General features: G+C 43.1%; 1 protein-coding gene across 1 annotated transcript; it reads right to left on the bottom strand.

Annotated features, from left to right (window-relative positions):
* Positions 1-388: 388 nt before the first annotated feature.
* On the bottom strand, positions 389-21,037 carry lrig3 (leucine-rich repeats and immunoglobulin-like domains 3). The gene is made up of 19 exons (XM_055055641.1): positions 20,535-21,037; positions 14,058-14,129; positions 13,877-13,951; positions 8,674-8,808; positions 8,315-8,458; positions 8,081-8,224; positions 7,842-7,985; positions 6,395-6,538; positions 4,994-5,074; positions 4,834-4,905; positions 4,252-4,323; positions 3,712-3,875; positions 3,244-3,579; positions 2,882-3,163; positions 2,318-2,794; positions 2,087-2,245; positions 1,847-1,987; positions 1,090-1,344; positions 389-1,004 (listed from the first exon to the last, which is right to left on the bottom strand). Exons 1-19 carry the CDS (start codon positions 20,729-20,731, stop codon positions 778-780), a joined length of 3,321 nt encoding a protein of 1,106 aa, XP_054911616.1. The 5' UTR covers positions 20,732-21,037; the 3' UTR covers positions 389-777.
* Positions 21,038-23,475: the final 2,438 nt, after the last annotated feature.

The raw sequence follows: 23,475 nt of genomic DNA, 5'->3' as shown, positions 1-23,475 counted from the left end.
AGGAAGAAACGTGGGTAATGAAAGCGGGGGAAGACCGAGGTCATCAGACCGGGAATCAAACATGCAACTGCAAATTGAAGACTTTTTAAGGACGTGCAGACACCAAGCCTGTGACGGTGAATGCTGCCAGTTTTTGGGGACGTTTGCCTGTATTTGATCACCTGTCAGCAGTTTGCATCACATAATTAACTGAACTTCCACTGTATTGTAATATAATTAGGGTTGAACTGGAACAGTATGTATCCAAACCTAAATCTGAATATATGCCTGGACTATATTGGATAAATCTGAACTGAATTTAGATGAAAATAGATGCCATGTATTTGAATATGAATGCCACTCAGAGAACAGTGGTGAATCTATTCCATATTCAGACCAGAAACAGATCATCTTTTCGGAGGGCTTGAAAAGCCATAAGTGAGCGTAGCAGCACACGCTTTATTGTTTACACATGTGCAAAACACTGCTTTATTCAAAGCGGACATAAATGGAAAGCCACAGCTGCAAAGTATTTGTACAAAAAAGGTAGGCAAAAATAATCGAATCTGTTTATGAACAATTTACAAAATATAATAAATTTTATATAAATGTATATATTCATCTACGTTATTTAACAGAATCTTTTTTTTTTTTCAGCAAAATAACCGGTGCTATTTTGCGTGAAGCTGTCCTTTACATTCACTTGTTGCACATTACAGACATCCTTTCGTGTCCATTCAGTGAGGTAGAAATGTTCGTGTTTTTCTATTCCTTTTGGTTGTTCTCATGAAAAACCGGCTAGGAGCTCATCCTACGTTGTGAGGTGGCATCAGTTCTACGGCCGTCAAAAGGCAGCTCATACACACGGCTGCTCTGCTCCAACGAGTCCTTGATGCTCTGCTCAAGGTCCGAGTCAACGTCCAAAGAAGTGTAAGGATTCTCGTGAAGCGTTATTCCGTGATACGTGACTGACGGTGGGATGTAGAGATCCTTGTGGGGAGTCCAGGCAGCTTTCCCAAACGTACCTGTGGGGAAAACATGTTGAAAAGTCATTCCATTGCCAAGGCAGAATCAAGTCCGGATGAAAAAATTGGTTAATTGACAACTTACCCATGAAAGTGTTGCAGGGAGGAACACATTTATGAAGTTTTCCACAGTCGAAAGCATCTTCCTCATCCGCCGTTGTCTGCCGGTCCCTCTGCTGAGGCGCAGGGTCTTGATTGAGGCTGGTGTTTGGAAGCTGCGTCACTAGAGAAGGCGGATACACGTCAAAATGCTCCGATAGCAAGATGTCCATCGTTTTGGGTTTGGTCAGGCTGCCGCTGCATGACTCCATGCCGACTGGGTTTTGGTCAATCGAAAAACCTGAGGGTGAAAAGGCAGACATTATATTAATTAGTTTTATGGAGCTTAAAGTGCCATTATTTTTTAGCTCAATTGGGTCTCTCTCTTTAAAAACTCCTGCTCTTCCTGAAACTCCGCCTTCAGGAAGTCACCACAACATGTTTTCTCTATTAACCCTTTAACAACGTTTTTACTAGAAGTAGCTCCTAGAATGAGCTCTGCAGACGCAACGCAAGTGTGCGTCAGGTGTTTGCTAATTACTGCTGGCTAGTCTGAAGTAGCTGAGTGGGGGAGCCTCGGTAGGCTAGAAACAAGGTGCAGCTCCTCGTTGAAGGAGGCGCTGGTCCACACGGATGAGATTGAAGGATTTCTCAAATGAGTGAAAGAATCAAGGCAACACTGAGTATGTTCTTGATGAAGGAATAGCATAGTCAAATGATGTATAGCTAAAAAAAGTCAACACAAAGTCATAACATGGCCCTTTTAAAAATCCTTCTGGAACCGGATCAAGACTTGTACCAACCTGTGAAGACTTCAGATGGGTCACTGGGATATATGTTGTCGCGACAAAGCAGCGAGCCAATCGGACCTTGGTAGTGGCAAAGTAAAGGATCGATGGCTGCTTCCATATCAGCTTCACTTCCTGTATCCAGGTGACAAAGACCTACCAAGGGTCACCAGGTGAATAGTGTTACTACAACCTCACATTTTATTTCAGTACGTTTAGCTTTAAAGTCAAAGAAGAAAAGGCCAGTATTGGTACCGTTCATGTCTTTGGTCTGCAGGTAGAAACCACTGTAGGATGATGCTATGTACTGATGGCTGCTACCGCTTTCAGAAGGGATGTAGGCATCCTGTCGGTCCGCTAGTGTTCCCTGGGAGGAGAGGTAGCTGGGAATATCCGCAGGTAGGTTGGTCTCATCTGGAGGACAAGGTCACGTGTTAATGCAAGCTCAGACACTTGGATTATCTGACAAACCAAGTGACCTCTGACCTGTATTGGTGACGCTACAGTCCTCGTTCCGCCGGCGGGTGTGGTAGATGATGACCACCCAGACCAAGGAAGTTCCAACTACACAGCAAACCACCGCGATGATGACAATCCCCACTGTGGTCCAGCCATCATCATCTGCCCCTGACGCGCTCCCCATGACGTTCCCGCCAACACTCTGCACTCCAGAGTCACAGTTGGGGTTCGGTAGGACCGCCAGGCGAACGTTCCCCCTCTCCGTGCCCAGAGCGTTCGACATCTCGCAAGTGTACTTTCCTGCATCCACCTCAGCAGCATCAACAATGATGAGGAGCTGGTTGGCAGCGGCAAAGAAGTGGCGCTCGGTGACCACTAGAGGACTGTCGTCTTTGGTCCAGTTCAGTCTAGGAGGAGGGCTTCCGCCGGCGATGCACTGGAGGACGGCTGTCTCTCCCTTGGCCACGGTCCGATCCATGAGAGAGCGCAGGAAATAGGGCGTTTCTGAATCAAGCACAGGAAAAGCTTTGACAATACTGTGAAAAACTATGAAACAGTGAAGGTCTAGTAGGTGTAGGGAAACTTTCTCACCAAGAACAGTCAAAGTTGCATTTGCTGAAATAACTCCAGCTGTGTTCTGAGCCGTGCAGCTGTAGACACCGATGTCCTCCGTCTTGACATCCGCAATGAAGAAGACGTCATCCTCGGGCATGACGTGCATGCGACGCTCGCGAGCAGCAGGAAAATCAGTGCCTCCGTCTTTCTGCCAGGCAATCTGAGGGGATGGGTGACCGGTGGCCGCACATTCCAGCCGAGCCATGGCTCCTGCGCGGATCGTCAAGTCCATTGGCGTTTTGGTGAAAGAAGGAAGTACTGAAAAAGCAAAACAGATTAAGATTTGGAGTCGAGGGTCTGGTGAGACTGTCTAACAATTTAGCACACCGCAAACTTACTGTTCACTGTGAGTCGGGCCTTAGAGGAATATGACGACCCAAAGTGGTTGGAGATGACGCACTGGTACTTCCCTTCGTTGGAGAACTCCACGTTCCGCAGCTGCAATGTGGTGGTATACTCTGTGACTTCTGTCTCACTTCCCGCATCGCCCTGCACCCTGAGGTGGGCCTGGTTGTGGATCTCGGCATCATTCAGGACTTCGTTGTCTTTCTTCCAGGCAAAGGTCATGGGGGAGTCGCTGGAGCTCGCGGCAGAGCAGACAAATGTCACGTTGGATCCTTTGAGCGCTGACTGAGTCTCTGGCTGCACCGTTATCTTGGGCTTTGGGAAGTCATCTGAACGAACAAGACTAAACGTCAGCATGTATGCAGATGACGGACAAACAGTACATTTTAACATTTAGTGGCCATAGGAAAAAAAGCACTCAATTAAAACTGCTCGTGTGTATCAGGAATAAATGCACTTACCGCACACAAACTCCTCCTGGCGTACTAAGAACACACTCCTGCCCTTCAGCATCTGCGGGTGGGCGCAGCTGGCATTGACGCAGGGCAGGAAGCTTTGCTCTTCCACCCAGATGGGAAGCCACTTCAGCTGGCAGTCACACAGGAGACTGGAGGTATTCAGACGCCTACCAGGAGGAGAAGGCATCAGAAACGCTTTTGGTTTAGTTGTTTCATGAATCCATAAATTAATGTTCAATCAGAGAAAACAAGATGTTTAAGAATTAGAGTTAAGGAGGATTTTTTTTCTGTAAGTATTTGAATAAATATATTTATAAAACAGAAAAAGGGAAAAAGGACTAACTTATTGTAACTGCCTCAATTGAAATGGCACTGAAGCTTTACTGCTCTAAATAGGTTTTGGATTTGTTGATGAACGTAGATAGCAAACTGCAACGTCGTAGAATTACAAAGAACATTTGAAGACATCACCAAACTGTTCACTGATGTTTGGAGTGGATATTAATAAGAAAGCCAGCAGCGGTGTGTGGTGCCAGCACTTACAGCTCTTGGAGGTTTTTCATCTGGGAGAAGGCGTTGGCTTGAATGGACATGATGCCGTTATTGCTCAGATCTCTATGAGCAGAGGAAAAAAAAAAAAAGAAGAAAAAACAACGACAAGGCATCAGCACCGATAAGGTTCTCAGAGAGACTTTTTGCAGACATCAGATGTTAGGAGCGCAGACATTTTTACAATCTTCATTCACAAGAAAGAGAGAAAAAAAAACAATAAAACTCTGGGCAACAGATCGCTTTGTTAATCAAAAGAGGCCTGACTCTGAACCGCTGTGAGCTCTGGCATTGGTTCTAATTAAAATCAAATGCAGTTGTTGAAAAGTCACACACACACACGCACACAGTTGTCTCCACTTTGCCTCTCTTTGTGATCGATATAGTTTTGGCTCACATGTAAGGATACTAATGGCAGCGTTTTTTTTTTTTTTTCTTGACTCCACATCAAAGCAGAGGAAAAGGAGAAGACGGCCTGGATGCGAGGCTCAAACAAACACCCCTTTTATGATTCGGCCTGCTTTGTTTACGGCTCGGACTTTTGAAAACAATCAGTGGATCACGAGGACGACTCACAGGTGCTGCAGCTCCTCCAGGCCTGAGAAGGATTTTTTGGTCACCGAGCGAATCTGGTTCCCCTGCAGGAACCTGGAAGAATGGAGACAAAGGCTGCATCAGACCACAAGATCTCAGTTTTTATTAAGGCAACTCGATCTATCAGACACAATCAGCTTACAGGGTTTTCATCTTTTCGAGTGCGGAAAACGGCCCATTCATGTCTTCAATAGTCCAGGAGATTTCATTATTCTGGAGATCCCTTTAAGAGAGAAGACAGTGTTAAAAAAAAAGAAAAGAAAAAAAATATATATATATATATCCACAGTCAAACATTGAATTTACCTACTAGAAAAATCTCTGTTTGGTGGGATTTTGATGTTTTATGAAGTATTTCATGCCAAATATTAATTAGCAATAAGTCCAAAATGAGTGACCATATAATGTAACGTTAGCAGGCAAACAAAACACTCCACACTTGTTCAGCCGCTTCGCTGCATCACTTTTTTCCTTCCTCTTTCTACGACTTTCAACACAAAATGAGACTTTTAAGCCAACGCTAAATAGTCAGCCGTTGGATTTTGTAATTACTGCCACCGAGGCCACAAAATCTAACCAGCTGATGTTTCTTTGAAATGTTTTCAGCAAGGAAAAGTCAAACGCTTTCTCTCTCTGCTACCCGCAGAAAGAAAATGACATCGAGATCACCAAAAAGCCTAGAATTTTCCGGAAAAAAAAAAAATTTCTTCCTTTGATCCTTTAGCTGCTTTATTGACTTCAAACAGTTATTTTCCTCCTCGGCATGCTCGGCTATGGCTGGTTGAAATCGAGAAAGGGTGTGAGTGTGTGCTTTCATGTCGGTGTGTGTAGGGGGAGGCCGGGGATGGTTGGAGCCCTGAAGCGGTCCCTGTCCACCTAGACGCACACCTGCCCTGCGATGACCTCAGCAGCGCCGCTCACATTTGGTTGTAGTTACTCTCTGCTACGGGAAATGTTACTGAGCCTTTCTGTGGGAACAGGAGAGGTGGGGGAGGGGTGGATGGGTGGATGTGGTGTGGGAGAACAATTTGGACAGAGGAAAGGATGGTGTGGGGTGGAGTGTGTGTGTGCATGTGTGTGAGGGGGGTTACTGAGGTTGCGGTTGTGCCTGTCTGAGTTCCTCGTTTTTTTTTTTTTCCTTTTTCTTTTATTTGTGTGCGCATTTTTTTTTTTTTTGTTCACCTCCCAAAGCAAATCACTCCTCTCCAGTACCGAAGTGAGCTAGAAGCTACGGATAGCATGGATTGTTCCACACAACAAATACTCGCTCTTACTTGCGCCCCTTAGAGGACGTGGGGAAACGTTTGTTCTCTATGTCACCTTACAAAAAGGATTGCAACTCCCTCGCAATAAATGCTCATAAAAACGGCCTTTTATCAACCGTTCAGACTACCACCGCGAAAAATGTCACCAACTGACCGAGGAAGTGATGCACCTCGCAACACAAACAAAAGCAAAAATCCTGCGTGTTCCCCCGGGGCCTGCGTCCGCGCTCAGTAGCCACATTTACAACACGTCTTTTTGGAACTCGAACTCAACTCACAGCATCTGCAGGTTGGAGAGGCCGCGGAACGCTCCGCCCGCGATGAAGCTCACGCGGTTGTTTCCCACATGGAGCTCGTCCAGCAGGCTGAGGCCGTCGAAGCTGGACTCCTCCAGCCTGGACAGGTGATTCGAGGACAAGTTGCTGCAGGGTGGAAAAAAAAAGAAAAAACAACACAAAAAAACATCAAGGAAGATTGGCACAGCAACACACCCCTAATATCAATCCAACAATATAAACAAAAGTGTGGCATTTGTTTCTATTAATGTCCCCAGAGGCGATCCTTTTTAGATCCAATTACAGTAAAGACTCTTTTTTTTCTGCTGTTATTTTGTTCTGGGAAAAAGTTTCCTTCCAGTTCACAGTTACAAACTCTTCTATGTCGGTCAATTCCTTGAATGTTTGTGATTCTGATGTAATCAAAACCAAAATGCTTTGGCTAAGTTATGAGAGAATGTAGTTAAAAAATAGAGGACACCCTTCTTTGGTCCAAAGTAGAACAGGTCAGACAGCTGGACGTATAGCCCCGGCTCACCAGCAACTTGTTTACAAGTTAAGAGCAAGACCCGAGGCGAATGAGTCCAAAAGCATCCTGGCTTGGCCAACATTAAGCCGGCCGCTGATGGAAAAAGCCACAACAAGGAATCTGTTCCCAGAGGCAGCAGAAACCAGCGGCAAAATAACAATGAGTAAAAATGGCAAACGTTAAAATTATCACTATATTTACATCAAAAATGTAAATGATGGACATAATCACTTTTTTGTTCTGACATGGGTTGTTGTAAAAAAAAATAAAACAACAACACAAATCATGTGGTGAGTTTAGACACAGTCTGCGCTACGGTTCAGTTTTTAAGCCAGCTATTCCCAACTTTTGTAAACAATCTAGAACCATCTGTCTTATGAGAAGGACTTTTAACCGTAGGAATGGTTCACTGGTATGAAAAGCAAACATATGGAAGGTTTTGTACACCTGGACACCAGTAACACCAGTAACCGCAGCCCATTGTCTTCAAGACGCTGTTTAGTCCAAACTACACAAAAAACATCAACTGTTTCTTGACAAGGTCACCAGAGCCAAAGAAAACTCCAGTCCGTTTCTCTTTCATCTCATTAAAAGCTGAATTTTCTAAACCTTATTAATCCTCAATACTGTTCACCAGTCCTTGCCCACCAGGAGCAAGCGTGTGTGGTTTGGGAAATTACTGAAGTCTGTGTAAAACTGAAAATCCCAAAATCTCATGAGACATAAGAGCAGGACAGAAAAGGCGGGGTGTGTAGTAGCTTGGCAGAGCTTTAACACTGGCACTGATCCGCAGAGCAATAGAGACTCTGCTTTGTCTGGTTGGTGGCGGGAGGAACTGAAGTGTAAGCAAAGCAGAGGAGGGCAGGCGGCGCGGCACGGAGAGGGGAAGGAGTCCAGAGAGAGGGAAAAATATGGACTCACAGCTTGCTGAGTTTCTGGCAACACTTCCAGGTTTCAGGCTGGATCCTGCTGATGGTGTTGTGTTCGAGGTGGAGCTGCTGCAGAGCCCCCAGGCCATAGAGCCAGCCTTTGCTCACTTCCGTCAGGTTGTTAAAGCCCAGCTGCCTGCAGACAAGGCGAACATGGCATCACTTCATACAACAGCCGGGAAAGTTTGAAGGAAATCATCTCGGCACGCACTGATCATAAGGTGAACTTACAGGACTTCCATGTTGCTGAGGCCAAAGAAGGCTCCGTCCATCAGCCCAGAGAGGCGGTTCCTCTGCAGCTTCAGCGAGCGGAGGGTGGGCAGGTCTTGGAAAGTCAAGCCCTCCACCCGGCGAATCTGGTTTCTGCTCAAATCCCTGGAGAAAAAAAAGGAAAAAAACTCAATCGGAAGGAGCCAGCAGGTGCAACGATCAAACCCGCAACTTTTGTAGGAGCGCAGAGCTTACAGGTGCTGCAGGTTGGGCAGCTGGAAGAACCTGGCCGGGATGTTGGAGATCCGGTTGTGGCTGAGCTCAAGAACCTGCAGAGTGCCGGCCAGGTTGGTGGACCAGCCCGACTCCAGAGACGAGATGCGATTGTTGCAGAGGAACCTGAAGGATTTCAGAGGAACTTGCTGAAACGTTCATTGAACATCATGTTACATCAAAAAACCTCAGTGTGTAGCTGTGAAGTGGAAGAGTCTTACAAAAGAACCAAACGCTGCACCAGTTCTGTTTTACTTACTACTTTAGATTTTGGTTGAAATATGACAAAATATGAAAAAAAAGAAAGAAAGTTCAGGCCATGTAAGAAGGATAAAACTCACAAGTTCTTGAGAGGCAGAGCCGGGAAGGAGCTGCTCTTTATTTCCACTATTCTGTTGTTGCTGAGGTCGAGTGTTTCCAGGGAGGCGAAGGCTCCGAGCTGCTCCTCCAAGATCCCACTGATCCTGTTGTTTGCTCTGAAAATACAGACACCGTTGCTCCTATAAATTGCAGGAATGCTTCGTATCTGACTAGTGGCGCAAAACGGTGTCATGTTCCCAAAAATGCAAACAGTGAAGACTGTAAATTCCACCGCGGTCCGAAAAAAAAAAAGAAAAAAAAAGTCAAACATCTCACGAAACCTACCACCCAACATGAAACTCTCTGACATGCCCTTTTTTCTTTCTTCTTCTTCTTCTTCTCCAAGCTGACGCTGCTTGCATATATTTAACAGGAAGCTAATTGTTGAACATGACTAACGTCGCTGTTCAGACCCTCAGGTTTAGCGATGTGTTATTTTGTTTATAAGGTAATTACGAACAAGGTATTTAAAAAAGTTACCCACCAATTACTTGGCTGATGAATACCTTTCCCTCAGTGAAAGCATGCCTCGGCAGAGGCCAGCAATTTCCTGAGCTGCACGCCTCCTAAATTGCAGTGCAGGGACTGCTTAGTTATAAACAGAGCTGTACAGTGCTGTCTTTGTGTGTGGAGATTCAGCAGCCGAGGGAGAGAGTCCCTCTGATGCACCAGACTGCAGGCCCAGTCAGACTGCAGGCCCAGTCAGACTGCAGGCCCAGTCAGACTGCAGGCCCAGTCAGACTGCAGGCCCAGTCAGACTGCAGGCCCAGTCCTTACCTCTGCTGCTCAGTGCTTAGCACAGTTCAGAGGTATTTCATAGCCAACGTTCACTTTTAGAATTAGTACGTCATCAGAAAAATCAGCTCTGAACAGCAATAATCTGGTCTTGAGGTGAGGAGTGAGTTCAGACAGCAGGTGTACGTTAGGCCTACATGTCAAGTCTCCCGTTTTGGTTGGAAATGACCGTTTTGTTTTTCAACCCTCTCCTGCCGTATCATTATTTTTCCCTAAATATCCCGTATTGGGCCCCCCTCTCACATTAGTTGCACTAAACAGAGGCGGCATTTTCTCTGTTTTGTAGCTTAATAAAAGCCACAGAACAGAGGAAAAGCAAGCTGTGTGTCATTTTGGCCCAATGTGGATTTGAGTTGGTCACCCCTGAAGTAATTACTATTTTTTTTAAACGGGAAAAGGCAGAAGTCATTCATATCCCTAAAACTATGGTATCTGCTGATGCTGGTAACTGACACATGCCTTTCTCTGAAACACTCTGCAGCTGCAGTCCAGCACAATGAAAGACCTTTTCATAGAGAGAATCACAGAGGGGTCTCCACACACCACAGCCCTCAGCTCTCAGACTGAAGTGCATCTCAGTTTTCATGTCACTGAGGGGAGGAGAAGAAGAAGGTTTGCTACATGAGCTCCATCTAGTTCCTCCAGATTATACCAGAGGGAAATTAGATAGGCAAAGGCTGTGAATGACTGGAACAGAGATGTTGTTCATAATCGTTCAGGGTTTATGTCCCAGATTCTCATTTGTTATACAAGCACAATTGGGTTCCCTCAAGCTGCTACCTGCCAGGATCTGGCAGCGCTGCGGGCCATCAACCAGACCCCACAAACCGACAAACTATGCGAAATCGTGAGAGCCTTTCCCAAACGCTGTTGTTGTTGACATGTGTTTTCAGTAAAGCCGTGTCCACTAAGCAGCAAATAATTTTAATAGAGTAAGCTTTTCAAACGGAAAGTAGCTTTTTTATTTTTCTTCCTCTCTCTCCCTTTAAACCGTCTCACTCGTGGTGTGTCTGGGTTGTGCGTGTGTGTGTGTGCGTGTGTGTGTGTGTGTGTGCGTGTGTGTGTGTGTGTGTGTGTCTGCGTGGTATTTCCTATTGGAAAAAGAACAGAATTTTCAGGCGCAATCTGATGACTCCCTCTCACAGCCGTGGCGCCGGTAATGAAAACCAGCGCTGCATTCATTGTTGAGACGCCATATTAAACTTGTCAGATATCTTACACACACGAGACTCTGCGTTTTAGCTCATTGGCTGGCCGAGCTAAAGCAGCTTTCTGAGAGCGCGAGGGGCTGCTTGTTGTCTTGAGTCTTCAAACCGACTGATGGAAACTCGGGGGGGGGGGGTTTCTCACAGGCTTCTTATCACACACATATTTCATAGAAACACCATAAAACATTGTTATGATACTTGTTTTGGTTTCTAATTCTCGTTTTCAGCAAAGTCCTAATCTCTGATGAAATGCCAAGAAGTTCAGCCACTTGTAGGCCTGATCTAACCTGCTATCTCTGCGGTCATTTGTTGAACCCTTCTGGTTTTGTTGAACCCAGGGGATTTGGTCGGGGGCTGGAGGATGGGGTCCATAGCCCCCTCAATCCCCTCCCCCACCCTCCCCCCATAAATTCCAAGGAAATTGTTCAATTAATTAAGATGATCACGACTCAATTACTACCAGCTGCAGGGTTATTGCCATTTGTTTTTACTCTAAGCTGCGAGGTCAAAGAAGTCGGCGAGCGCTGCCGCTATGTCTGACTGGCTGTTTGAATAAGTGGTATTTGATACCCTGAGGTCTTTTTTTTTCCCCCTTACAACCCTCCCAGCTTGAAGGAGAGAGAGAAATTCTGGAAAAATGTTCCACTGGTGGAAAAAGAAGAAGAAGAAGAAAAAAGAAGAAGAAATCACACTGAACTGCTGAACGTTAGGGGGAAAGAGGTGATAGCTGATGAAGATAGCATGTGAAAGCAAACAAGTTGAAGTTTTGCTCTTGTTCCAGTTTTTTTTTTCAAACACAAACCAATAAAATGAATGTGCATTTAAAATCTGAGTTTGGACAATAATAGGTGGGTCGAGAGCACTTTGGCACTTAAAATCATAACATGGTTTGCCTTAATTAGAAGAAACAGATAAGAAAGTGGCCTCACTATGTGCATTTATTAGATTATTATTTAAATTTACTTTATGGAAATGCACACTTACATCGAGTTTTGGTTTGACCTTCATTGCATAAAAACCTTATTTTTTCCCAAACTGCAGAGTTTAATGATAGTTTTGTTTTGGCGTCACGTTTTGAAGTTGCACTACAAAACGTTGCACTGGACATTTAGTTCCACACAAAAACCTCCTGCATGTGTCTGGTAACAACCACTGCAGCCCTGACAGAAACTCCCACAACTACAGGTTGTCTTCGCCATTACAAAGCATTATGGGATACATAGTGCATTTGGTGTGGTGTACTGGCACTCCATAATAACAATATTTGCAATGTTTTGTTTGTAGGCCAGATGAGGCTTGAACTGCTTCCATTTCTGTTAAATTTCTTCTTCTTTCCAATGCCAAATTATGTCTAAATTGCATAAAACTTTGAAAATAGATACATACTGCTAAGATAAGATAACACATTTTAGGCATTTAGATAATCTAATAGAGTTCAACTGAACCCAGATTTAGGATGATAGTCCGGTTACGCTTTCACACATCCTCAAATAAACCGGGCGAGAGTTCAGTGAAAGCGGATTAAACAGGGCTGGTGTGAACGCAGTCTCAGAGGACTCTTTTCATTTCATCAGCTCCAAGAATGATTCGTAGCAAATGCTGTGTGTTTTCAGAAAACGTAAAGACCATGAGCTTATTGTGGCCTTCAGAAATTCCTTGTCAAATCTGAAAAACAGAAATCCTTCCAGGTGTGGACCTGTAAAGGGGTAAGAGCAACATCATTTTTTTCATGTTAGTTTTTTATGTATCATTGAAGGTAACAGTCACGCTTTACTTCTGCTCTTTAGTACATTTCAGTAGTTCTTTGCTTTTACTTAACAGGCTTTAGTCAGTATTCTTACTTTCAGCAGAGTCACTTTTAACACAAGTCTCCATACTTCTACTTAAGCAACAGGGTCACTTTTGCCAAACACATTCATCCACCTGAACACTCCTTAGGATGTCGATGCCTTGCCACGTCGCCATGTCGGAAGAGAAAGCTGGAATTGAACTCACAACTTTCTGATTACAAGACGACTCTTTGCTCATGTCACTCTCTGAGTGACTGTGCCCAGCGATCCTCTCCTCCATGGTCAAGAGGAAGTGGAGTCTCACATACTGCCTATTTATGAGTGCATGACCAGACTTCAGGCATGGAGACTATAAAAAGTATTACATTTTGCCCGATAACATAATGCTGTTCTATATTATATTACTGTAGGGAAATCATGAAATTCAGAGGTGTAGAGCTTTAGTCACTTGGTGTGCTCATTAAAATGCTAAAACTCCTTTATGACCATTAAGGGAAGGGCATACCTGTTCACTTGAGGTACTTTAATGTATCTGAGCCACTTTGCCAAATTAGAAGCCAAGCATGGATTAAAATGTAACCCAACCCATATGCAGCAGGATCAACGTCCCTGTTGGAAGAGCACTCTGTTGGAGACTGTCGAATGGCAAACCAGCTCATGTTTAGTTTTCTTTGTGAACTAAATTGTTGCTGGAGGTGAGATTGCTTTCCAAAAACAACAACCATATTGTTGACTGACTGACTGACTGACTGACTGACTGACTGACTGACTGACTGACTGACTGACTGACTGACTGACTGACTGACTGACTGACTGGCTGGCTGGCTGCAGCGGCCTGCGGCTGTTGCCCACTGTCGTGTCAGGGCTTGATGAGGAATACGCCTCATCTAGCAACATCTACATTCCTCCGCAACAACTTCACACTGGGTAGTTTTGAGAAATGCGCCACAGACCAAACGAAAATCGCTGCGGTTTCACAGACTAATATCTGGTGTGATTCTGAACGCACGTCTTGCAAAACAAGATTCCAGACGATTACGAGCTCCCAGTTTGCAAAGGATAAAATGTGACAAGTCAAGAGACTTTTTTTTTTTTATTGCCTGAAAGCTGATCTCTGGAACTTCTCCTCTGAAAGAGTGGAACTAAATTGATGCTGAAGTCTCTTTCCAGACAGAAGAAAAATGTTTCCAATGGTCCTGGTGACATTTGTCTGCAAACACTTGGCCAGTCTGGGAACTAGCCCAGTCAGTCGGGTTTGGCTGAGTTGGGAGAAACAACTTCCCAACTCGTGAGTTTAACCAACTGTAATAGTCCTGGCAGAGAATGACCATCGAAACCAGGCTGAGGCGACAACAGACTAATGTAATGGTTATCCAAAAGCCTTTACTTACAGACTGAGGGTTGTGATGTTTGAAGCATAAGGACCCAGGTCTGGTATTACCTCCAGTTTGTTGTGATTCAGCTTTCTGTAGAAGTAAGACAACAGAAATAGATTGCTAGATTTAGTTCATCGAAGGACAGAAAAGACTATTAATAACCTGGGTAAACACTGCGAACACCAAGAACACTTACAGTTCCTTTAAATGCGGCAGTCTGGAAAACAAATTCCCATCGAGCGCTTGCAATTTGTTATGACTCAAGTCCCTGTGAAAGGAGGAAGAAGTAAACATCAATGCACTGCACTTTTCACAAGCTCCAATATTCCATAATGACCTGCAGAAAACATTAACAGCTTTCTGCCTTACTACCAGGCACAGGCTGGGAACTGGAATTAATTCACATCAAAGTTCAAGACCAACAAAATTCTCTAAAGTTGTGTTAAGAAGATGGCACATCGTCCATTATGATTTACACATTTAGATTGTTGCCAGTATCACGGCTTACCAATGTGCAAGGACTTGTTAGGGGCATCAACTTACAGTCTAAAGTCATTTTAGTGGCTACGTTTCCATTTCATTCTCACATGACTTTTGAGCAAACTTTCAAAATCTCCAAAGAAATATGAGCCGTGTTTCTGTCTTCTGGTTTGGAGCAAATCAACCAGGAAACACAAAGTGTGATCTCATCAGATGTTGACGCCGCGCATGGCTGCAATAAACAGGAAGCAGACGTTGCGAACTAGCACAGAGCACGAATCTCTGAAAATCTCAAAGGTTTTTGGAAATGTGTTGTAGAGCAAATTGTAATCTTTCTGTCATGTCAACTAAGCATTGGTGACGTTGCAAGCTTTCGAGAGACATAGAGGGAAAAAATGCAAATGATTCGAACTGCAGGGACAGATGATCAGTCATGTGAGGTGAATACTTGCTGAGTCAGAACTTATCTGGAAAATGTGTTTCTGTCTCCCCTTTACTGGATTCGCTGTGTCAGAATGAAAAATAATATAAAAAATGTTTTAAAATTATTAAGAGAGATGAGCCACTCAGGATTCTCCAGGTTGTTATTGATCTCTGGGTTTCCTGACCTCCTGACCTCTCAACTGTAAATTCTTTGAGCGATTGTCGTTTGGAATCAGGCAGAAAAGCACAAAATCACAAAACAATTCCCATTTATGCATCAAAGCAAATGCAGAACTGCATTTCCTGCTGGCTGATGAGGTCACCGATCAGTGGTGATTACTGTAATAATCAATACTTTGGCTTCTGGTGCCAGCAGCAGGAATAGCTGCTGAAGTTCCTGCTTTTAGAAACACACCAATTATATATTCCACTGAACATTTTGGAAAATATTCGGACGCCATCCTGTTTTTCTCGTAATTACTGCACTGTAAGGTCGACTGACACAGGACTTGCTGCATGACCACACAGACTGCGTCTTGTGTGTCCGGCGCTGTGTTTTGCTTTTGTCTGAGTCGTGTTCGTGTTTGTGCTGCACTCGGCCCGGCTCTGGCCCGGCCCGGTCCAGGCCTGGGCTTGGCTTGGCTGCGGCCCGGCTTTGGGTTGTGCTCTTGTGTCTGCTGCCTGTTTTTAAAAATGAGCCTTAAAACCAGCAGCAGAGCTCTGGCAAGAGGGCCCTCAGGCACCATAAAGCGGCGGCGTTACTGGCACTGCTGAGCACGATCAACGCTGTGGTGCCAGACACTTCTTCTTCTTCTTCTTCTTTTTTCATACATCTGGAATCCATCAAGAAACTCTTATAGGAGGGGAGCGTAGTGGGGGGACCTAACAGCTACTAATGTATCTGTAATGCTGGGAAAAGCAAGAGGAACGCCTTTTGTACCTCGGAGACAACCTGGGCCTGTTTTGACGGTTTCATGAACACATCAGGCAAAGTTTTCCTTACTCTGCTGGAACAAACCCCCATCCGTCCGTACCCTCCTCTTTTTCTCGCCGTGTTCCAACGATAAGTTGTTGTTGTCGCCCCGCCACTGGAGGTGTCCTATCACGCTCCAAAGATAAACCTTGCACAGACCCTACACTTCCATTTCCCTCACAAAGAAGGCTCTGAGTGAAGAGAGATAACACGAGGCCTGGCCTGCAGGCTGGGACCTGCTGGAAGCAGACCGCGCCACTTCCTTATCTGGCACCTAAACTGCTTCTCTTTAAGCCGAGAGAGTGTGTCCTGTTCCTGTTCACACCGAGAGACACTGGAAGCGGAGGAGGTTAGGTGTTTGTTTCTCGTTTGACGGGAAAATAAATCTGAACGTAATCACGCGTCAGTGACAAAAACAAAAAACAAAAAACAGCCTGCATCTGCCAGAACAAAATGACATCAGTCTGTTCCTGCAGCCGGTTGTTGTTTGATGCTCAACGGTGCTCGTGTGGTTTTGAATGGGCGGGGCTGCAACGCCAATAAAATCCTACAGTGGGAGGAGCTTAGGACGACCTCCCAGGACGTACGCTCTTGATCTTTTATGAAGTGTCCTGATGAGAGATGAGCAATAAGGTTTGCCGCGATATTTTGTGGAATTTATGGTGGTTAGGAATGCACTGATATGAAAATTTGGGCTGATATCTTTAGCTGTTATGACAGATAACTGATATTGACCAATATTTTATATGATACATATATGTATCCCTATCCTTTTGACAGTGAAAAACAACCACAGCACTGACATCACTTCAGTTAAGCAATCCAACATTGAAGTAATAACTGATCGTCAATATCGGTTCAATTTGACCTGTCAGAGTGATGATATGAAAAAAAAAAAAAAAAAAAAGACTAACATTGATACCACAGTGGAATCTCAGTAACTGCACTGAATCTTATTTTAGAATTTTATGACTTTTTGCTGACACTCTCTTGGAACCAACAGTGGGGGGTAAAAATACAATAATTGTGACATTGCTGTCAGAATTGGACATTTTAGTTGTCAAAAAAATTCAAAATTCTAATCCTAATGAGAATTTGTTTTCACGAGAAATGTTATAATTAATGCCTATTCTCAGTCAATGGAACTTAGATCGATAGAACTTTGTCATTTTTCATAATAAAAACAACACATTCAGGTATACTTTAGATATATTGTAGCTTCTGAATTTGATCCATCACCTACAAGCAATGAAGTAGCAAAGTTGAACTGTTGTTAGCTGTAATCCTGGTAGAAATACTTGATATTCACACTTTTTAAAAAATTTGTTGTATATTTGAGTTTTGGCTTTGAAATATGTATTAGTATTGAAAATGCTTCTTTATGCATGAAAATGATCTAATTCATTTTCACTATTCATAAATTAGCAGGAGTCCAGAGGTTAGGGTTAGGGTTAGGGCCATGCAACCAGAAATCAGTCACAGGACTGAATCCTTCCTTGGTTGCTTCTTGTTCTTCCTCCATGATTATATTTGGAGGGTTTTTCTACTTTTGCTCATATCAATTCCAGACAAAAAGGACAGAGAAGTTTTGTTTTTTTGTCAGCTTGATTGGGAATGTTAATGCTTTATATATTCATGCTATAACTTTCTCCAGTTCTTGGCTGCGGTGAGGTACACCACCTGGGGTAAGATGCCAACAGTGGAAGAGCATTGGCTCAAATGAGCAACTTGGCATTTTGTGAAACAATGGCTGCCAACCTTTTGCTCCGTCTTGTTAATGAGCGCTATTTTTTTTACTTGTAATACTTGCTAGATTGATAATAATTTTAAAATAGCTCCAAGTCAACATTTTGTACAATTGCAGCTTTGTCCTGCTTGGCCAGTTCTGTTTGTTCAGCTGGATGTGAAACATTGAATATTCAATCGCAACACAAACAGGGTTTTTACAAATCAAATACACGGAGAAACTGAAAGGACCAATGCACGATGTATCGGCATTAATGTCAGTATTGGTCCATTTTAGTCTTTCTGATTCATATTAACAAGTGATGTTTATGTCTATCTTGATGCCGTTTGTGTTTCTGGTGGTCATGGTGACCCTGTCCTGTGTTTAACTGGAGTAGAGAAGCAATGTCAGAGGTGTTATTTGTTTAACTGTGTCTAAATGATCACGAAATTAATAGAATGTAAATATCGATTTTCAGCTACAAAAGCAATTTTAATATCGGATATCTATATCACTCAATATTTTCATATCTGTGAGTCCCTAACTAAAAAATATTTTTTTGCTGTAAACATATGATAATCTAGATGATAATATCTAGGCTGTCATAGCATGTAGTGATAGCCTAGATGCTATGATTAGTATTTTAGATAGCTTTAGCTTTTTAGCTAATGTTGACTTTTATGTGGGCTTTTTAGATTGCATGGAGTATGTTATTGTAGGTCAACATGCTGGTGCTAGCCTTCATGCTATTGTGAGCTAGCTTTAGCTTTTTAGCTAAGTCTAGCTAAAATGCTGCTGTTAAAATTTTTGACATATTTTTGTAGTGGAGCCCTTAACAGGAAATGTTGGTCACAGCAGGGCAAACACACATTCCCAAAGGTTAGCTAGATATAGGAGAATATTATTAATATCTGCGTAACCATAAAAACTGATATCTAGGGTCTGCTTCCTAGTCCTATTAGTTTGCCGCTTAAACTTTTTCACCTTTGTAGTTTTGGTCATTTTGGTAAAAATCATTGCATTCTACGGCAAGATGTTTTCACCTGCGTTAATTCAAACAGGCCACAAAGTGATTTAGGGATTTTTTCATTTTCCAATCATTCTACTGTAAGGAGCTGTGGTGTTATGATTCTAATGATCTACCAGCAGAAGGTCGAAGGTCAACATCAGTTGACCTTCGAGTGCTAATGTGTTATATTTTGTAAGAGTCATTATGCGAGGATTAAAATTAAGAGAATTAGTGATAAACAATATATTTGCATTAAAATCAGTAACGGCCAATATTAGTCATATTTGACCATGTCTGTACCGGTCCGATAAATAAAACAGGGTTGATATTGACAACCGACATTTATTTCTGTTAATATCTGATATTGAGATCATAAAAGCATACAACATATGATTTTTTTTTTTTTTTGCATTGCATCATTGTAATAACATAAACACTCAAGCTAACTTCTTTCTCTACACACACGATTTTAAAACATTTTTTCCTCCCTTTTCTAACATTTGAACACACGTCTGTTTTTGTTGGCTAAACTTCATCCTTTTTTTTCCCCTGTCAGTGTGAGTTTTCTGCGGCCCAGAGCTACACGCTCCTCCCTAATCAGTACCACTGCTGGCCCCGGTGTTGCTAATTCAGCAGAAATAATGGGGTGCTGGAAAACAAAGAGTCGGGCGGTTTAAGGGGTTTAAGATGTGCTGGAGAGCCATTCGTAAATTAGCATGCCAGAGTGAAAAGAATTTTTCCTCCTGAGTGGAAGCCCCCCCTCTTCCTCCTTTTCTCTCAATTTTCTTTGGAAGGCAGTTTTTTTTTCTTTTTTTTTTTGGTTGTGAGGCGCAGGCTGGGTCTGTTTTCTCTGGCAAGTCGCAAGTTTCCAGAGCAGCAAAAGAGAAAAACTGGATTTCAGCAGGCGCTGAGTCAAGTGCTAAATCCTAACACAGCGCCATAAAAAAAAGAAAAAAGAAAAAAATCACCCAGGACAATTATCTGTGAAGTGGAAGACGGAACGAATATGAGTTTAGAGCTGTGCATGCTGCTGTGGCTCCAGCAGGCCGGAGGACGGACTCAGCCTGTGGAGCCAGTGGAAAAAAAAAAACAAAAAACACGAGACGAGTCGAGACGGTGGAACTTCAGGACAAAGTTCAACTCTGCAGACTTAGGCTTGAATTGTTTTGAAGGCTGAGGCCACCCGATCACTCACTGGGCTCACTGCACTGTAAAACATCACAAACACAGCAGCAGCTTTGTTTCAATTACTTCTAAAGGGAGGGATCAGGTAGTTGATTGTTGCTGTAATTACAACCACTGCCACAACAAAGGAGGAGAGAAAAAATAGCTCGACTTTAGACAAAACTAGGAATGCACCGATCACACTTCACCTGGCTGATGCCAATACTCTGTAGGTTTTTAGATTAGAGTAGTTTCAAATAATAATAATAAAAAACAATCAAACAAATGGTGAGATTATTTCTATTTCTGCTGAAAGCAAAAGGTCCTTAAACCTTTTCTAATTTTCATCTATGGAAAACTGTCTGATTCTGATCCCTGATTGGTGAATCTGTAGGAAGTCAATCCAACATTTCCAAAGTGACCAGAGTAATTAGTGCATCTCTGGAAATGGAGGCGATTTTGACTTCCAGGTGATTGATCGATGCCGCCTTTGAAAAGTCTGACAACTCTGATCGCTGGCTGATTGATCGACGGATTTATGAAAAATCTGTCCTTTTTTCTTCTCGGGATGGATGATCGAAAAACTGAGACAACTCTGATCACTGGATGACATGCAAGGTCTGTCTGTGATGACACAAAATTGTAAGATTTTTTTTTTTTGGGGGGGGGGGGGTTATAACAGTATTCATTCAAGTTGACCTCGTATGAATATTGCTATCTTTAAACCATAAACCATATTTTTAAAAAATCTAATAAAACGAGGAATTTTGTGGCACCACTGAATTCTGTGATTTCTTCCTCTTTTCCTTTCCGCTGATAAACCATTCCATGGTCAGAAATGACACAAACAAGCAAAGTTTCCACAGAAAACAGAAAAACTTTCTCCTGGAGGACTCACAGCTGAACCGTCCACTCCGGGATCGTGTCTGGAATTCGGCCCCTTTTCACCCGACCGCAGTCCACAAGTTCCCCAAAACACACGCAGGGAGGGGGGCACGTCCCAGCGTGGGCCCCCGACCCACGCTCCGGTCCCACCAACAGCAGAAGGAACAGGGCCAACCTCACCGGACCGGGAGGCTGCGGAGAGGAGGACATTTTTCCTCCAAGGATCGAAACCTCTTGTTTTGTTTTTTGTTTTTTAATCTTCGGATGGAGCAGATCCAAAGTGCGAAATCTTCAGTAAATTGAAATAAACCACCCTTCCCCCCCCACCCCCCAAAAAACACCAATCCTTTTATCCAACCGGCTCTTGCTTTATATCCGATCTCTTCCTCCTGCGTGGTTCGGACCAGAGAGGAAGAAAAGCAAAACGTTCCTGTCGAACTTTCCCATCCCAGGGTGGAAAGTTTTCGGTGCCGTGCGCCGCGCCGCGCCGCTTCTGCTGGGGCAACTCGTCCTGTGCGGGATCCGCCACAAGCGCCGCATGAGCAACACCAGAGGTATGCGAGGGGCGGGGACCGCAGGGGCGCATGGGAAACGGAGTCCGTTCAGCGGCCAAAGCAACGGCTGTCAGGTGAGAACCTGTTTTTGTTGTTTATCGTTGTTTTTTTTTTTTTTTACATGAGCTGTGTAATATCGGTAACGGAGGTTTTCACGATTCAAATGTAGATTTATTATTAGTAGTTTTGTCGCAGGTTTAGAAGATGTAATAAATAAATAAATACATGTTCTAAATTTCCACATTCCAAGTCAGAAAAATGACTGAACAGTTCAGCTCAAAACTGACACTGTCTTAATGATAATAACATCAATAACAATAGTAGTAGTATTTATAATTATTATTATTATATAACTATATATGTATAGTAAAAATGGCTCTCTATAGGGGGCAAAAATGTGAGTGTATATAGTCAGACTGATGACTACAAAATGGAATTAAAATATTTTTTCTTCTTTGACGGACAACAGTAAATTGCATTTTTTTAAAATATGTTTTATAAACAGGGAAGCCATGTTGGATTTAACGTCAAGAAAAGAGAGAAACCAAAAACCTTCCAAGTCAAAATTTATACACCCAGGAAATCTAGTTTATTATTCCAACTTGAGCTCTGGAAATTGAAACTTTCACAAACAAATAGAAGAAGTCGTTTCTGGAAACTAAACAGCAAGTTGAAAATTTAAATGAGATCCTACTCATGTGTCTTTTCTGACACCTTCTCTGAGCTCTTTGATTTTGTTCAATTCAAGTTAAAGGTGCGACATGTGACGCTGAGTTTAGACGCACTCGTACACGTGTGTTTTGTGACATCAACATTTTTCCACATCTGCTGCTGTCCATGCGAGGAGCGGCCATGTTGGATCGAAGTCAGCCTTAAAAATCTTCTCAGACTTTCCAAGTGAGAATCTGACTTCAGACTCAGACGTCAAAATTTCCCACTTTGCACCAGCATTTCTGCACTGATGAATCATTTAAAAACTTCTATATTATTCCAATCTTGGTGTGACATAAACTTATTACCATTTATAACTTTGACATTTGGAAGAGTTTGACACAGTATTGAAGTTGTTTGTTTGTTTCCTGTTTGCAGATGATAGCTCTCATTTTGGTTCCTGAAGCAAAATAAAGTATTTTATATCTCTCTCCAGACGTCAAGGCCTTCTCAGCTGCTCGTGGTTGTTTTTGACATCAGTGTGTGATGTGCTACATCCTGATCTTTCAGCTTACTTTATTTTCTACCAAAGTAATTATTTGATTTGCAGGTCAGGAAGTGGTTAGGTACGGCTGTGGCACTTGAGATTTCAATTATCTTTAAAAAAAAAAAAGTTCCTAATTCATGATTCATCAGTCATTTATGATGATTAAACATGGAAAAATATTTTTTCCCACCTTTAGTCAGGTGAGATCCAGTAGGATTCCTTATAACCTCTTGATTTAGCTAGTTAAATAAAACATGTCAGAAAAGTTGCGGCTGGACAAATAATGACCGTATTAGTTAGCTCTGGAGTTGTGAGTCACATAAGCAGCTTGTTAAGAATGTTGACGTGCTGAAGTTCTGGTCCCTGAGCAAAAATTCTGCAGAGTCAGACGTCTAATTAAGCCCTTGGCTTCAGCTACCGTATGTCTGTGGTTTCTGTCTTACAGGATGGCAAACTTTCAAATTTTAATTGCGCTCTTTGCCTTGGATGTGGTGTTCAGCCCAAAAGAAGTAAAGCTTTTGTCAGGAAAGCCGCAGAAAACCAGACGTACTTACAGAAAGAAGTGAGCGCTGCTTCACCTTCGGCAGTTTAGCCCAAACTGAAAGGAGAAAAAAACCAACTAACTGAAGTATTTGTGTTGGATGAGGACGGAGGCTGAGTTCGTGTCCACTTTACATCTGCACAGCATGCTGCAGCGGTGTCCATAAAAAGCGTTAATTAGACAGAGCCCTGTTGCAGAACACAAGCCAACCTCATTCACCTCAAAGGTAAAGTTGCCAATAAAGGATTGCATTAATATTCCGCTGTTGCCAGCCAGCTGATATTTTCTCATTTGCAATTTAAAAGACGAGCGCTCTTTCCAAATTTCCACATAAAAAGGCCTCTTCATGTGATATTCATACTGATATTCAGATGTGTGGGTTCCCCTCGGGCGAAGTGTAGAGCCGGTTCCTGTTGACCAAGGTTACGCTTCCACCGCCTCCTCTCCACAAAACCTGCAGGCAGGTCCACTAACACACAGATGAAAGCAACACGCTCTCAAATCCACCGGTCTGTGAGCACAATTTCACTCTGAAATTATTTATTTTTTCAATTAGAGATCAATTATCGCACCATGCGCTCAGCAAATCTCTCCACTTACTCAGCAATCATTGAATACGTTGCTGATGCTGGTTGCCAAGCGGCTGGCTTCTCATTGGACC

Source organism: Poeciliopsis prolifica, unplaced genomic scaffold (assembly GCF_027474105.1).
Source record: "Poeciliopsis prolifica strain line A6 unplaced genomic scaffold, Auburn_PproV2 SCAFFOLD042, whole genome shotgun sequence".
Classification (NCBI taxonomy): Eukaryota; Metazoa; Chordata; class Actinopteri; order Cyprinodontiformes; family Poeciliidae; genus Poeciliopsis; species Poeciliopsis prolifica.
The sequence above is the reverse complement of the archived record's forward strand: the minus strand, read 5'-3'. Positions and strand labels throughout refer to the sequence as shown.